Raw genomic sequence first — 16722 nt, forward strand, 5'->3', positions numbered from 1 at the left:
CCCTGAGGTTTATTACTGGTGATGGTTCTAGAACTCACCATTGTTCCCTGAGGTTTATTACTGGGGGATGGTTCTAGAACTCACCATTGTTCCCTGAGGTTTATTACTGGGGGATGGTTCTAGAACTCACCATTGTTCCCTGAGGTTTATTACTGGTGATGGTTCTAGAACTCACCATTGTTCCCTGAGGTTTATTACTGGTGATGGTTCTAGAACTCACCATTGTTCCCTGATGTTTATTACTGGTGATGGTTCTAGAACTCACCATTGTTCCCTGAGGTTTATTACTGGGGGATGGTTCTAGAACTCACCATTGTTCCCTGAGGTTTATTACTGGTGATGGTTCTAGAACTCACCATTGTTCCCTGAGGTTTATTACTGGTGATGGTTCTAGAACTCACCATTGTTCCCTGAGGTTTATTACTGGTGATGGTTCTAGAACTCACCATTGTTCCCTGAGGTTTATTACTGGTGATGGTTCTAGAACTCACCATTGTTCCCTGAGGTTTATTACTGGGGGATGGTTCTAGAACTCACCATTGTTCCCTGAGGTTTATTACTGGTGATGGTTCTAGAACTCACCATTGTTCCCTGAGGTTTATTACTGGGGGATGGTTCTAGAACTCACCATTGTTCCCTGAGGTTTATTACTGGGGGATGGTTCTAGAACTCACCATTGTTCCCTGAGGTTTATTACTGGTGATGGTTCTAGAACTCACCATTGTTCCCTGAGGTTTATTACTGGGGGATGGTTCTAGAACTCACCATTGTTCCCTGAGGTTTATTACTGGTGATGGTTCTAGAACTCACCATTGTTCCCTTAGGTTTATTACTGGTGATGGTTCTAGAACTCACCATTGTTCCCTGAGGTTTATTACTGGTGATGGTTCTAGAACTCACCATTGTTCCCTGAGGTTTATTACTGGTGATGGTTCTAGAACTCACCATTGTTCCCTGAGGTTTATTACTGGTGATGGTTCTAGAACTCACCATTGTTCCCTGAGGTTTATTACTGATGATGGTTCTAGAACTCACCATTGTTCCCTGAGGTTTATTACTGGTGATGGTTCTAGAACTCACCATTGTTCCCTGAGGTTTATTACTGGTGATGGTTCTAGAACTCACCATTGTTCCCTGAGGTTTATTACTGGTGATGGTTCTAGAACTCACCATTGTTCCCTGAGGTTTATTACTGGTGATGGTTCTAGAACTCACCATTGTTCCCTGAGGTTTATTACTCGGGATGGTTCTAGAACTCACCATTGTTCCCTGAGGTTTATTACTCGGGATGGTTCTAGAACTCACCATTGTTCCCTGAGGTTTATTACTGGGGGATGGTTCTAGAACTCACCATTGTTCCCTGAGGTTTATTACTGGGTGATGGTTCTAGAACTCACCATTGTTCCCTGAGGTTTATTACTGGGGGATGGTTCTAGAACTCACCATTGTTCCCTGAGGTTTATTACTGGGGGATGGTTCTAGAACTCACCATTGTTCCCTGAGGTTTATTACTGGGGGATGGTTCTAGAACTCACCATTGTTCCCTGAGGTTTATTACTGGGGGATGGTTCTAGAACTCACCATTGTTCCCTGAGGTTTATTACTGGGGGATGGTTCTAGAACTCACCATTGTTCCCTGAGGTTTATTACTGGGGGATGGTTCTAGAACTCACCATTGTTCCCTGAGGTTTATTACTGGGTGATGGTTCTAGAACTCACCATTGTTCCCTGAGGTTTATTACTGGGTGATGGTTCTAGAACTCACCATTGTTCCCTGAGGTTTATTACTTGGGGATGGTTCTAGAACTCACCATTGTTCCCTGAGGTTTATTACTGGGGGATGGTTCTAGAACTCACCATTGTTCCCTGAGGTTTATTACTGGGGGATGGTTCTAGAACTCACCATTGTTCCCTGAGGTTTATTACTGGGGGATGGTTCTAGAACTCACCATTGTTCCCTGAGGTTTATTACTGGGTGATGGTTCTAGAACTCACCATTGTTCCCTGAGGTTTATTACTGGGGGATGATTCTAGAACTCACCATTGTTCCCTGAGGTTTATTACTGGGGGATGGTTCTAGAACTCACCATTGTTCCCTGAGGTTTATTACTGGGTGATGGTTCTAGAACTCACCATTGTTCCCTGAGGTTTATTACTGGGGGATGGTTCTAGAACTCACCATTGTTCCCTGAGGTTTATTACTGGGGGATGGTTCTAGAACTCACCATTGTTCCCTGAGGTTTATTACTGGGGGATGGTTCTAGAACTCACCATTGTTCCCTGAGGTTTATTACTGGGGGATGGTTCTAGAACTCACCATTGTTCCCTGAGGTTTATTACTGGGTGATGGTTCTAGATCTCACCATTGTTCCCTGAGGTTTATTACTGGGTGATGGTTCTAGAACTCACCATTGTTCCCTGAGGTTTATTACTGGGGGATGGTTCTAGAACTCACCATTGTTCCCTGAGGTTTATTACTGGGTGATGGTTCTAGAACTCACCATTGTTCCCTGAGGTTTATTACTGGGGGATGGTTCTAGAACTCACCATTGTTCCCTGAGGTTTATTACTGGGGGATGGTTCTAGAACTCACCATTGTTCCCTGAGGTTTATTACTGGGTGATGGTTCTAGAACTCACCATTGTTCCCTGAGGTTTATTACTGGGGGATGGTTCTAGAACTCACCATTGTTCCCTGAGGTTTATTACTGGGGGATGGTTCTAGAACTCACCATTGTTCCCTGAGGTTTATTACTGGGGGATGGTTCTAGAACTCACCATTGTTCCCTGAGGTTTATTACTGGGGGATGGTTCTAGAACTCACCATTGTTCCCTGAGGTTTATTACTGGGTGATGGTTCTAGAACTCACCATTGTTCCCTGAGGTTTATTACTGGTGATGGTTCTAGAACTCACCATTGTTCCCTGAGGTTTATTACTGGGGGATGGTTCTAGAACTCACCATTGTTCCCTGAGGTTTATTACTGGGGGATGGTTCTAGAAATCACCATTGTTCCCTGAGGTTTATTACTGGGGGATGGTTCTAGAACTCACCATTGTTCCCTGAGGTTTATTACTGGGTGATAGTTCTAGAACTCACCATTGTTCCCTGAGGTTTATTACTGGGGGATGGTTCTAGAACTCACCATTGTTCCCTGAGGTTTATTACTGGGGGATGGTTCTAGAACTCACCATTGTTCCCTGAGGTTTATTACTGGGGGATGGTTCTAGAACTCACCATTGTTCCCTGAGGTTTATTACTGGGGGATGGTTCTAGAACTCACCATTGTTCCCTGAGGTTTATTACTGGGGATGGTTCTAGAACTCACCATTGTTCCCTGAGGTTTATTACTGGGGGATGGTTCTAGAACTCACCATTGTTCCCTGAGGTTTATTACTGGGGGATGGTTCTAGAACTCACCATTGTTCCCTGAGGTTTATTACTGGGGGATGGTTCTAGAACTCACCATTGTTCCCTGAGGTTTATTACTGGGTGATGGTTCTAGAACTCACCATTGTTCCCTGAGGTTTATTACTGGGTGATGGTTCTAGAACTCACCATTGTTCCCTGAGGTTTATTACTGGGGGATGGTTCTAGAACTCACCATTGTTCCCTGAGGTTTATTACTGGGGGATGGTTCTAGAACTCACCATTGTTCCCTGAGGTTTATTACTGGGGGATGGTTCTAGAACTCACCATTGTTCCCTGAGGTTTATTACTGGGGGATGGTTCTAGAACTCACCATTGTTCCCTGAGGTTTATTACTGGGGGATGGTTCTAGAACTCACCATTGTTCCCTGAGGTTTATTACTGGGGGATGGTTCTAGAACTCACCATTGTTCCCTGAGGTTTATTACTGGGGGATGGTTCTAGAACTCACCATTGTTCCCCGAGGTTTATTACTCCCTCTGATTTGAGTTTTCGGGACCCTTTATGGGGAATAAGAGCTGTCTGAGACGAGATGTTCTGGTCCTCATTGGTTCGTTCCGGGCCAATGAAAAAGACACCTAAACCTGTCTGTTTCATTCTATATCGTACGTGTTGGAATGTGTTTTCCGCAAGGGCTCATCTGGGAAAAGATTCTCCCCTCTGGTCACGGAATGACTTCCCTGTCAAAAAACCCAACAAGGCTTTTCGATACCTCCGCCACTGCCAACAGCTTACCGCTAAACAGCATCATTATAGATAACTATCCAGAGTGGAGCGGTGTGTGCTCGGTGTAGGGTGACGGTAACGGAGGACAGTTAACCGGAGACGGAGGGGTGAAACCTAAACGCTGGAATGTGGTCGCTGGGACGACTTCACACAACCCTCTGAGGACACGACTCTGATACGGACACAGACATGGCTGGTCTTTCCTTACAGGTCTCTCCTTCAGAACACAGCTAGAGTGTCCTGGGGGGGGGGTCCTATAGAACACAGCTAGAGTGTCCTGGGGGGGGGGTCCTATAGAACACAGCTAGAGTGTCCTGGGGGGGGTCCTATAGAACACAGCTAGAGTGTCCTGGGGGGGGGGTCCTATAGAACACAGCTAGAGTGTCCTGGGGAGGGGGGGTCCTATAGAACAAAGCTAGAGTGTCCTGGGGGGGGTCCTATAGAACACAGCTAGAGTGTCCTGGGGGGGTCCTATAGAACACAGCTAGAGTGTCCTGGGGGGGGGGTCCTATAGAACACAGCTAGAGTGTCCTGGGGGGGGTCCTATAGAACACAGCTAGAGTGTCCTGGGGGGGGGTCCTATAGAACACAGCTAGAGTGTCCTGGGGGGGGTCCTATAGAACACAGCTAGAGTGTCCTGGGGGGGTCATATAGAACACAGCTAGAGTGTCCTGGGGGGGTCCTATAGAACACAGCTAGAGTGTCCTGGGGGGGGTCCTATAGAACACAGCTAGAGTGTCCTGGGGGGGTCCTATAGAACACAGCTAGAGTGTCCTGGGGGGTCATATAGAACACAGCTAGAGTGTCCTGGGGGGGGGGTCCTATAGAACACAGCTAGAGTGTCCTGGGGGGGTCCTATAGAACACAGCTAGAGTGTCCTGGGGGGGTCATATAGAACACAGCTAGAGTGTCCTGGGGGGTCCTATAGAACACAGCTAGAGTGTCCTGGGGGGGTCCTATAGAACACAGCTAGAGTGTCCTGGGGGGGTCCTATAGAACACAGCTAGAGTGTCCTGGGGGGGTCATATAGAACACAGCTAGAGTGTCCTGGGGGGGTCCTATAGAACAAAGCTAGAGTGTCCTGGGGGGGGTCCTATAGAACACAGCTAGAGTGTCCTGGGGGGTCCTATAGAACACAGCTAGAGTGTCCTTGGGGGGGTCCTATAGAACACAGCTAGAGTGTCCTGGGGGGTCCTTCAGAACACAGCTAGAGTGTCCTGGGGGGGGTCCTATAGAACACAGCTATAGTGTCCTGGGGGGGGTCCTATAGAACACAGCTAGAGTGTCCTGGGGAGGGTCCTATTGAACACAGCTAGAGTGTCCTGGGGGGTCCTATAGAACACAGCTAGAGTGTACTGGGGGGTCCAATAGAACACAGCTAGAGTGTCCTGGGGGGGGGTCCTATAGAACACAGCTAGAGTGTCCTGGGGGGTCCTATAGAACACAGCTAGAGTGTCCTGGGGGTCCTATAGAACACAGCTAGAGTGTCCTGGGGGGTCCTATAGAACACAGCTAGAGTGTCCTGGGGGGGTCCTATAGAACACAGCTAGAGTGTCCTGGGGAGGGTCCTATAGAACACAGCTAGAGTGTCCTGGGGGGGTCCTATAGAACACAGCTAGAGTGTCCTGGGGGGTCCTATAGAACACAGCTAGAGTGACCTGGGGGGTCCTATAGAACACAGCTAGAGTGTCCTGGGGGGGTCCTATAGAACACAGCTAGAGTGTCCTGGGGGGGTCCTATAGAACACAGCTAGAGTGTCCTGGGGGGGTCCTATAGAACACAGCTAGAGTGTCCTGGTGGGGGGTCCTATAGAACACAGCTAGAGTGTCCTGGGGTGGGGGTCCTATAGAACACAGCTAGAGTGTCCTGGGGGGGGTCCTATAGAACACAGCTAGAGTGTCCTGGGGGGGTCCTATTGAACACAGCTAGAGTGTCCTGGGGGGGTCCTATAGAACACAGCTAGAGTGTACTGGGGGGTCCAATAGAACACAGCTAGAGTGTCCTGGGGGGTCCTTCAGAACACAGCTAGAGTGTCTTGGGGGGTCCTATAGAACACAGCTAGAGTGTCCTGGGGGGTCCTATAGAACACAGCTAGATTGTCCTGGGGGGGTCCTATAGAACACAGCTAGAGTGTCCTGGGGGGGGGTCGTATACAACACAGCTAGAGTGTCCAGGGGGGGTCCTATAGAACACAGCTAGAGTGTCCTGGGGGGGTCCTATAGAACACAGCTAGAGTGTTTTGGGGGGTCCTTCAGAACACAGCTAGAGTGTCCTGGGGGGGTCCTATAGAACACAGTTAGAGTGTCCTGGGGGGGGGGTCCTATAGAACACAGCTAGAGTGTCCTGGGGGGTCCTATAGAACACAGCTAGAGTGTCCTGGGGGGGTCCTATAGAACACAGCTAGAGTGTCCTGGGGGGGTCCTATAGAACACAGCTAGAGTGTCCTGGGGGGGTCCTATAGAACACAGCTAGAGTGTCCTGGGGGGGTCCTATAGAACACAGCTAGAGTGTCCTGGGGGGGTCCTATAGAACACAGCTAGAGTGTCCTGGGGTGGTCCTATAGAACACAGCTAGAGTGTCCTGGGGGGTCCTATAGAACACAGCTAGAGTGTCCTGGGGGGGTCCTATAGAACACAGCTAGAGTGTCCTGGGGGGGGTCCTATAGAACACAGCTAGAGTGTCCTGGGGGGGGGGCTCCTATAGATTACAGCTAGAGTGTCCTGGGGGGGTCCTATAGAACACAGCTAGAGTGTCCTGGGGGGTCCTATAGAACACAGCTAGAGTGTCCTGGGGGGGGGGGCTCCTATAGATCACAGCTGGAGTGTCCTGGGGGGGGGGGTGTCCCTCTAGCTGTGTTGTGTAGTTACCCGATAATAATAACCTGGTATCAGCTGTGTTGTGTAGTTACCTGATTATAATAACCTGGTATCAGCTGTGTTGTGTAGTTACCTGATTATAATAACCTGGTATCAGCTGTGTTGTGTAGTTACCCGATTATAATAACCTGGTATCAGCTGTGTTGTGTAGTTACCTGATTATAATAACCTGGTATCAGCTGTGTTGTGTAGTTACCCGATTATAATGACCTGGTATCAGCTGTGTTGTGTAGTTACCCGATTATAATAACCTGGTATCAGCTGTGTTGTGTAGTTACCTGATTATAATAACCTGGTATCAGCTGTGTTGTGTAGTTACCTGATTATAATAACCTGGTATCAGCTGTGTTGTGTAGTTACCTGATTATAATAACCTGGTATCAGCTGTGTTGTGTAGTTACCCGATTATAATAACCTGGTATCAGCTGTGTTGTGTAGTTACCCGATTATAATAACCTGGTATCAGCTGTGTTGTGTAGTTACCTGATTATAATAACCTGGTATCAGCTGTGTTGTGTAGTTACCTGATTATAATAACCTGGTATCAGCTGTGTTGTGTAGTTACCCGATTATAATAACCTGGTATCAGCTGTGTTGTGTAGTTACCTGATTATAATAACCTGGTATCAGCTGTGTTGTGTAGTTACCTGATTATAATAACCTGGTATCAGCTGTGTTGTGTAGTTACCCGATTATAATAACCTGGTATCAGCTGTGTTGTGTAGTTACCTGATTATAATAACCTGGTATCAGCTGTGTTGTGTAGTTACCTGAATATAATAACCTGGTATCAGCTGTGTTGTGTAGTTACCTGATTATAATAACCTGGTATCAGCTGTGTTGTGTAGTTACCCTATTATAATAACCTGGTATCAGCTGTGTTGTGTAGTTACCCGATTATAATAACCTGGTATCAGCTGTGTTGTGTAGTTACCCGATTATAATGACCTGGTATCAGCTGTGTTGTGTAGTTACCTGATTATAATAACCTGGTATCAGCTGTGTTGTGTAGTTACCTGATTATAATAACCTGGTATCAGCTGTGTTGTGTAGTTACCTGATTATAATAACCTGGTATCAGCTGTGTTGTGTAGTTACCTGATTATAATAACCTGGTATCAGCTGTGTTGTGTAGTTACCTGATTATAATAACCTGGTATCAGCTGTGTTGTGTAGTTACCTGATTATAATAACCTGGTATCAGCTGTGTTGTGTAGTTACCTGATTATAATAACCTGGTATCAGCTGTGTTGTGTAGTTACCCGATTAGAATAACCTGGTATCAGCTGTGTTGTGTAGTTACCCGATTATAATAACCTGGTATCAGCTGTGTTGTGTAGTTACCAGATTATAATAACATGGTATCAGCTGTGTTGTGTAGTTACCCGATTATAATAACCTGGTATCAGCTGTGTTGTGTAGTTACCTGAATATAATAACCTGTTATCAGCTGTGTTGTGTAGTTACCTGATTATAATAACCTGGTATCAGCTGTGTTGTGTAGTTACCCGATTATAATAACCTGGTATCAGCTGTGTTGTGTAGTTACCTGATTATAATAACCTGGTATCAGCTGTGTTGTGTAGTTACCTGATTATAATAACCTGGTATCAGCTGTGTTGTGTAGTTACCTGATTATAATAACCTGGTATCAGCTGTGTTGTGTAGTTACCTGATTATAATAACCTGGTATCAGCTGTGTTGTGTAGTTACCTGATTATAATAACCTGGTATCAGCTGTGTTGTGTAGTTACCTGATTATAATAACCTGGTATCAGCTGTGTTGTGTAGTTACCAGATTATAATAACATGGTATCAGCTGTGTTGTGTAGTTACCCGATTATAATAACCTGGTATCAGCTGTGTTGTGTAGTTACCTGAATATAATAACCTGTTATCAGCTGTGTTGTGTAGTTACCCGATTATAATAACCTGGTATCAGCTGTGTTGTGTAGTTACCCGATTATAATAACCTGGTATCAGCTGTGTTGTGTAGTTACCCGATTATAATAACCTGGTATCAGCTGTGTTGTGTAGTTACCTGATTATAATAACCTGGTATCAGCTGTGTCGTGTAGTTACCCGATTATAATAACCTGGTATCAGCTGTGTCTTGTAGTTACCCGATTATAATAACCTGGTATCAGCTGTGTTGTGTAGTTACCTGATTATAATAACCTGGTATCAGCTGTGTTGTGTAGTTACGTGATTATAATAACCTGGTATCAGCTGTGTCGTGTAGTTACCTGATTATAATAACCTGGTATCAGCTGTGTCGTGTAGTTACCCAATTATAATAACCTGGTATCAGCTGTGTCGTGTAGTTACCCGTTTATAATAACCTGGTATCAGCTGTGTTGTGTAGTTACCTGATTATAATAACCTGGTATCAGCTGTGTTGTGTAGTTACCCGATTATAATAACCTGGTATCAGCTGTGTTGTGTAGTTACCTGATTATAATAACCTGGTATCAGCTGTGTTGTGTAGTTACCTGATTATAATAACCTGGTATCAGCTGTGTCGTGTAGTTACCCGATTATAATAACCTGGTATCAGCTGTGTTGTGTAGTTACCTGATTATAATAACCTGGTATCAGCTGTGTTGTGTAGTTACCTGATTATAATAACCTGGTATCAGCTGTGTTGTGTAGTTACCTGATTATAATAACCTGGTTCTGTTTGGCATCCATCATTGTGGTGTAGGAGACGTTTGCTATGGCAAACAGGTGTCTGGGGGAGGAACACAGTTAAACATTCACATGAAAAACACATCCTTTATCTCACGATACAGCAACAATACACACAATACAGCAATAATACACACAATACAGCAATAATACACACAATACACCAATAATACGCACAATACACCAATAATATGCACAATACACCAATAATACACCAATAATACACACAACACACCAATAATACACACAATACACCAATACTACACCAATAATACACCAATAATACACCAATATACACCAATAATACACACAATACACCAATGAAACACACAATACACCAATAATACAGACAATACACCAATAATACGCACAATACACCAATAATACACCAATAATACACACAATACAACAATACTACACCAATAATACACACATACTACACCAATACTACACACAATACACCAACAATACACACAATACACCAATAATACACACAATACACCAATAATACACACAATACACCAATAATACGCACAATACACCAATAATACACACAATACACCAATAATACACACAATACACCAATAATACACACAATACACCAATAATGCACACAATACACCAAAAATACACACAATACACCAATAAAACACACAATACACCAATAATACACACAATACACCAATAATACACCAATAACACACACAATACACCAATAATGCACCAATAACACACACAATACACCAATAATACACCAATAACACACACAATACCCCAATAATACACCAATAATACACACAATACACCAATAATACACACAATACACCAATAATACACACAATACACCAATAATACACCAATAACACACACAATACACCAATAACACACACAATACACCAATAATACACACAATACACCAATAATACACACAATACAGCAATAATACACACAATACAGCAACAATACACACAATACACCAATAATACACACAATACACCAATAAAACACACAATACACCAATAATACACACACTACACCAATAAAACACACAATACACCAATATTACACCAATACTACACCATTAATACACCAATAATACACACAATACACCAATAATACACCAATGATACACACAATACACCAATAATACACCAATAATACACACAATACACCAATATACACCAATAATACACACAATACACCAATGAAACACACAATACACCAATAATACACACAATACACCAATAATACACCAATAATACACACAATACACCAATAATACACCAATACTACACCAATACTACACCAATAATACACCAATAATACACCAATATACACCAATAATACACACAATACACCAATGAAACACACAATACACCAATAATACACACAATACACCAATAATACGCCAATAATACACACAATACACCAATAATACACACAATACACCAATAATACACCAATAATACACACAATACACCAATAATACACACAATACACCAATAACACACACAATACACCAATAATATGCACAATACACCAATAATACACACAATACACCAATAATACACACAAAACACCAATAATACACACAATACACCAATAATACACACAATACACCAATAATGCACACAATACACCAATAATACACACAATACACCAATAAAACACACAATACACCAATAATACACACAATACACCAATAATACACCAATAACACACACAATACACCAATAATGCACCAATAACACACACAATACACCAGTAATACACACAATACACCAATAATACACCAATAACACACACAATACCCCAATAATACACCAATAATACACACAATACACCAATAATACACACAATACACCAATAATACACCAATAACACACACAATACACCAATAACACACACAATACACCAATAATACACACAATACACCAATAATACACACAATACACCAATAATACACCAATAACAAGGACAATACACCAATAATACACATCATAGACCAATAATACACCAATAATACACACAATACACCAATAACACACAATACACCAATAAACCACACAATACACCAATAATACACCAATAACACACACAATACACCAATAATACACCAATAATACACACAATACACCAATAATACACACAATACACCAATAACACACACAATACACCAATAATACACACAATACACCAATAATACACCAATAACACACACAATACACCAATATACCACAAAATACACCAATAATACACCAATAATACACACAATACACCAATAACACACACAATACACCAATAACACACACAATACACCAATAATACACACAATACACCAATAATACACACAATACACCAATAATACACCAATAACAAGGACAATACACCAATAATACACATCATACAGCAATAATACACCAATAACACACACAATACACCAATAATACACCAATAATACACACAATACACCAATAACACACACAATACACCAATAACACACACAATACACCAATAATACACACAATACACCAATAATACACACAATACACCAATAATACACCAATAATAAGGACAATACACCAATAATACACATCATACACCAATAATACACCAATAACACACACAATACACCAATAATACACCAATAACACACAATACACCAATAAACCACACAATACACCAATAATACACCAATAACACACACAACACACCAATGATACACAATCACAAAACACACACACACATAATACACTTCTAACAATCAGACACACATCACAACAACACAGGAACAGGAAGTGTTCTTACGGAGGGTTCTCTCCCAGAGCGGATCCCTTGTGCTTCAACACCATGTCAGTTCCATACATGTTGAACATCCTGTAGGGATTCACTGAGACCAGGATACTGCCTATATATGTCTAGACGACAGAGAGATACATGTTGAACATCCTGTAGAGGATTCACTGAGACCAGGATACTACCTATATATGTCTAGAGGATTTACTGAGACCAGGATACTACCTATATATGTCTAGAGGACCAGGATACTACCTATATATGTCTAGAGGACCAGGATACTACCTATATATGTCTAGAGGACCAGGATACTACCTATATATGTCTAGAGGACCAGGATACTACCTATATATGTCTAGAGGACCAGGATACTACCTATATATGTCTAGAGGATTCACTGAGACCAGGATACTACCTATATATGTCTAGAGGACCAGGATACTACCTATATATGTCTAGAGGATTCACTGAGACCAGGATACTACCTATATATGTCTAGAGGACCAGGATACTACCTATATATGTCTAGAGGACCAGGATACTACCTATATATGTCTAGAGGATTCACTGAGACCAGGATACTACCTATATATGTCTAGAGGACCAGGATACTACCTATATATGTCTAGAGGACCAGGATACTACCTATATATGTCCAGAGGACCAGGATACTACCTATATATGTCTAGAGGACCAGGATACTACCTATATATGTCTAGAGGACCAGGATACTACCTATATATGTCCAGAGGACCAGGATACTACCTATATATGTCTAGAGGACCAGGATACTACCTATATATGTCTAGAGGACCAGGATACTACCTATATATGTCTAGAGGACCAGGATACTACCTATATATGTCTAGAGGACCAGGATACTACCTATATATGTCTAGAGGACCAGGATACTACCTATATATGTCTAGAGGACCAGGATACTACCTATATATGTCTAGAGGATTCACTGAGACCAGGATACTACCTATATATGTCTAGAGGACCAGGATACTACCTATATATGTCTAGAGGACCAGGATACTACCTATATATGTCTAGAGGATTCACTGAGACCAGGATACTACCTATATATGTCCAGAGGACCAGGATACTACCTATATATGTCTAGAGGACCAGGATACTACCTATATATGTCTAGAGGATTCACTGAGACCAGGACGACAGAGAGATACATGTTGAACATCTAGTAGGGGTTCACTGAGACCAGGACGACAGAGAGATACATGTTGAACATCTAGTAGGGGTTCACTGAGACCAGGACGACAGAGAGATACATGTTGAACATCTAGTAGGGGGTTCACTGAGACCAGGACGACAGAGAGATACATGTTGAACATCTAGTAGGGGTTTCACTGAGGCCAGGACGACAGAGAGATACATGTTGAACATCTAGTAGGGGTTCACTGAGACCAGGACGACAGAGAGATACATGTTGAACATCTAGTAGGGGGTTCACTGAGACCAGGACGACAGAGAGATACATGTTGAACATCTAGTAGGGGGTTCACTGAGACCAGGACGACAGAGAGATACATGTTGAACATCTAGTAGGGGTTTCACTGAGGCTAGAGAGAAGACCAACATCCCGGAGTCGCCTCTTCACTGTTGACGTTGAGACTGGTGTTTTGCGGGTACTATTTAATGAAGCTGCCAGCTGAGGACTTGTGAGGCGTCTGTTTCTCAAAACTAGACACTCTAATGCGCTTGTCCTCTTGCTCAGTTGTGCACGGGGCCTCCCACTCCTCTTTCTATTCTGGTTAGAGCCAGTTTGCTCTGTTCTGTGAAGGGAGTAGTACACAGCGTTGTACGAGATCTTCAGTTTCTTGGCAATTTCGCGCATGGAATAAACTCCATTTTCTCAGAACAAGAATAGACGGGCAGTACCAGTGTCCAGTGTGTTGTCAGTGAACTCACGTAGACGACCCGTCTCTCAAACCTCTTCTTCAGGTTGAGCAGCACAGCTCTTTCAGACAGCTCCCTGGAACAACACAGAGAGACCAGCTATGAAATACGCTTCGTCCTTTAGCCGTTAAAAATAAGGCTCCGTTTGCGTTTGCATTTCTCTCACCGCAGCTGTGTCATGTCCTCGACTCCGTCTTCCTCCCGCTGCTCCCGGTACGCCGTGCTGGGCAGGCTGCGGATGAAGAACATCTACACGCAGACAGACAGACAGACAGACAGACACACAGACAGACAGACAGACACACAGACAGACAGACAAGACAAGACAGACCGCTGAGTTCATCTACCGACGTTCACAAGTCATCGCATTCCAGTACCACTTTATCGGGCCGGTGTTACCTTATCGTACCGGGGTGTTGCCTTATCGTACCGGTGTTACCTTATCGTACCGGGGTGTTACCTTATCGTACCGGTATTACCTTATCGTACCGGTGTTACCTTATCGTACCGGTATTACCTTATCGTACCGGTATTACCTTATCGTACCGGTATTACCTTATCGTACCGGCGTTACCTTATCGTACCGGTATTACCTTATCGTACCAGTATTACCTTCTCGTACCGGTATTACCTTATCGTGCCGGTATTACCTTATCGGACCGGTATTACCTTATCGTACCGGTATTACCTTATCGTACCGGCGTTACCTTATCGTACCGGTATTACCTTATCGTACCGGTATTACCTTCTCGTACCGGTATTACCTTATCGTGCCGGTATTACCTTATCGGACCGGTATTACCTTATCGGACCGGTATTACCTTATCGTATCAGTATTGCCTTATCGTACCGGTATTACCTTATCGGACCGGTATTACCTTATCATGCCGGTATTATCTTATCGTCCCAGTATTACCTTATCGTTCCGGTATTACCGGTATTACCTTATCATACCGGTATTACCTTATCGTGCCAGTATTGCCTTATCATGCCAGTATTACCTTATTGTAAAAGTATTGCCGGTGTTACCTTATCACACCGGTATTCCCAGTATTACCTTATCGTGCTAGTATTACCGGTATTACCTTATCGTGCCAGTATTAGCGGTATTACCTTATTGTACCAGTATTACCGGTATTACCTTATCATGCCAGTATTAGCGGTATTACCTTATCGTGCCAGTATTACCAGTATTACCTTATCGTGCCAGTATTACCAGTATTACCTTATCGTACCAGTATTACCTTATCATAATGGTATTACCTTATCGTATCAGTATTACCGGTATTGCCTTATTGTAAAAGTATTACCAGTATTACCTTATCATAGCAGTATTACCTTATCGTACCCGTTTTACAAGTAGTACCTTATCATACGAGTAGTATGAGTATTACCAGTGGTACCAAGTAGTACCTTATCATGCCAGTAGTACCAGATGTGTACCAAACTCACTAAATGTTCTACTTTTAAACTCGGACAAAAGAGAGATGCTAGTTCTAGGTCCCAAGAAACAAAGAGATCTTCTGTTGAATCTGACAATTAATCTGGATGGTTGTACAGTCGTCTCAAATAAAACTGTGAAGGACCTCGGCGTTACTCTGGACCCTGATCTCTCTTTTGAAGAACATATCAAGACTGTTTCAAGGACAGCTTTTTTCCATCTACGTAACATTGCAAAAATCAGAAACTTTCTGTCCAAAAATGACGCAGAAAAATGTATCCATGCTTTCGTTACTTCTAGGCTGGACTACTGCAATGCTCTACTTTCCAGCTACCCGGATAAAGCACTAAATAAACCTCAGTTAGTGCTAAATACGGCTGCTAGAATCCTGACTAGAACCAAAATATGTGATCATATTACTCCAGTGCTAGCCTCCCTACACTGGCTTCCTGTTAAGGCAAGGGCTGATTTCAAGGTTTTACTGCTAACCTACAAAGCATTACATGGGCTTGCTCCTACCTATCTTTCCGATTTGGTCCTGCCGTACATACCTACACGTACGCTACGGTCACAAGACGCAGGCCTCCTAATTGTCCCTAGAATTTCTAAGCAAACAGCTGGAGGCAGGGCTTTCTCCTATAGAGCTCCATTTTTATGGAATGGTCTGCCTACCCATGTGAGAGACGCAGACTCAGTCTCAACCTTTAAGTCTTTACTGAAGACTTATCTCTTCAGTAGGTCCTATGATTAAGTATAGTCTGGCCCAGGAGTGTGAAGGTGAACGGAAAGGCACTCGAGCAACGAACCGCCCTTGCTGTCTCTGCCTGGCCGGTTCCCCTCTTTC

At 43.1% G+C, this 16722-nt stretch overlaps 1 protein-coding gene across 1 annotated transcript in view; it reads right to left on the bottom strand.

The window, feature by feature from the left end:
• Positions 1–16722, bottom strand: part of LOC106596812 (unconventional myosin-XV) — a 70426-nt gene that overhangs the window by 48807 nt on the left and 4897 nt on the right. The window contains exons 3-6 of the mRNA XM_045714222.1: positions 14604–14686; positions 14450–14513; positions 12527–12636; positions 9687–9761 (exon numbers count right to left, since the gene is read on the bottom strand). Of these exons, the coding sequence (XP_045570178.1) occupies positions 9687–9761; positions 12527–12636; positions 14450–14513; positions 14604–14686 (332 nt within the window). The remainder of the gene's footprint in view (positions 1–9686; positions 9762–12526; positions 12637–14449; positions 14514–14603; positions 14687–16722) is intronic.

The sequence above is a fragment of the Salmo salar genome, unplaced genomic scaffold (genome assembly GCF_905237065.1).
Source record: "Salmo salar unplaced genomic scaffold, Ssal_v3.1, whole genome shotgun sequence".
Classification (NCBI taxonomy): domain Eukaryota; kingdom Metazoa; phylum Chordata; class Actinopteri; order Salmoniformes; family Salmonidae; genus Salmo; species Salmo salar.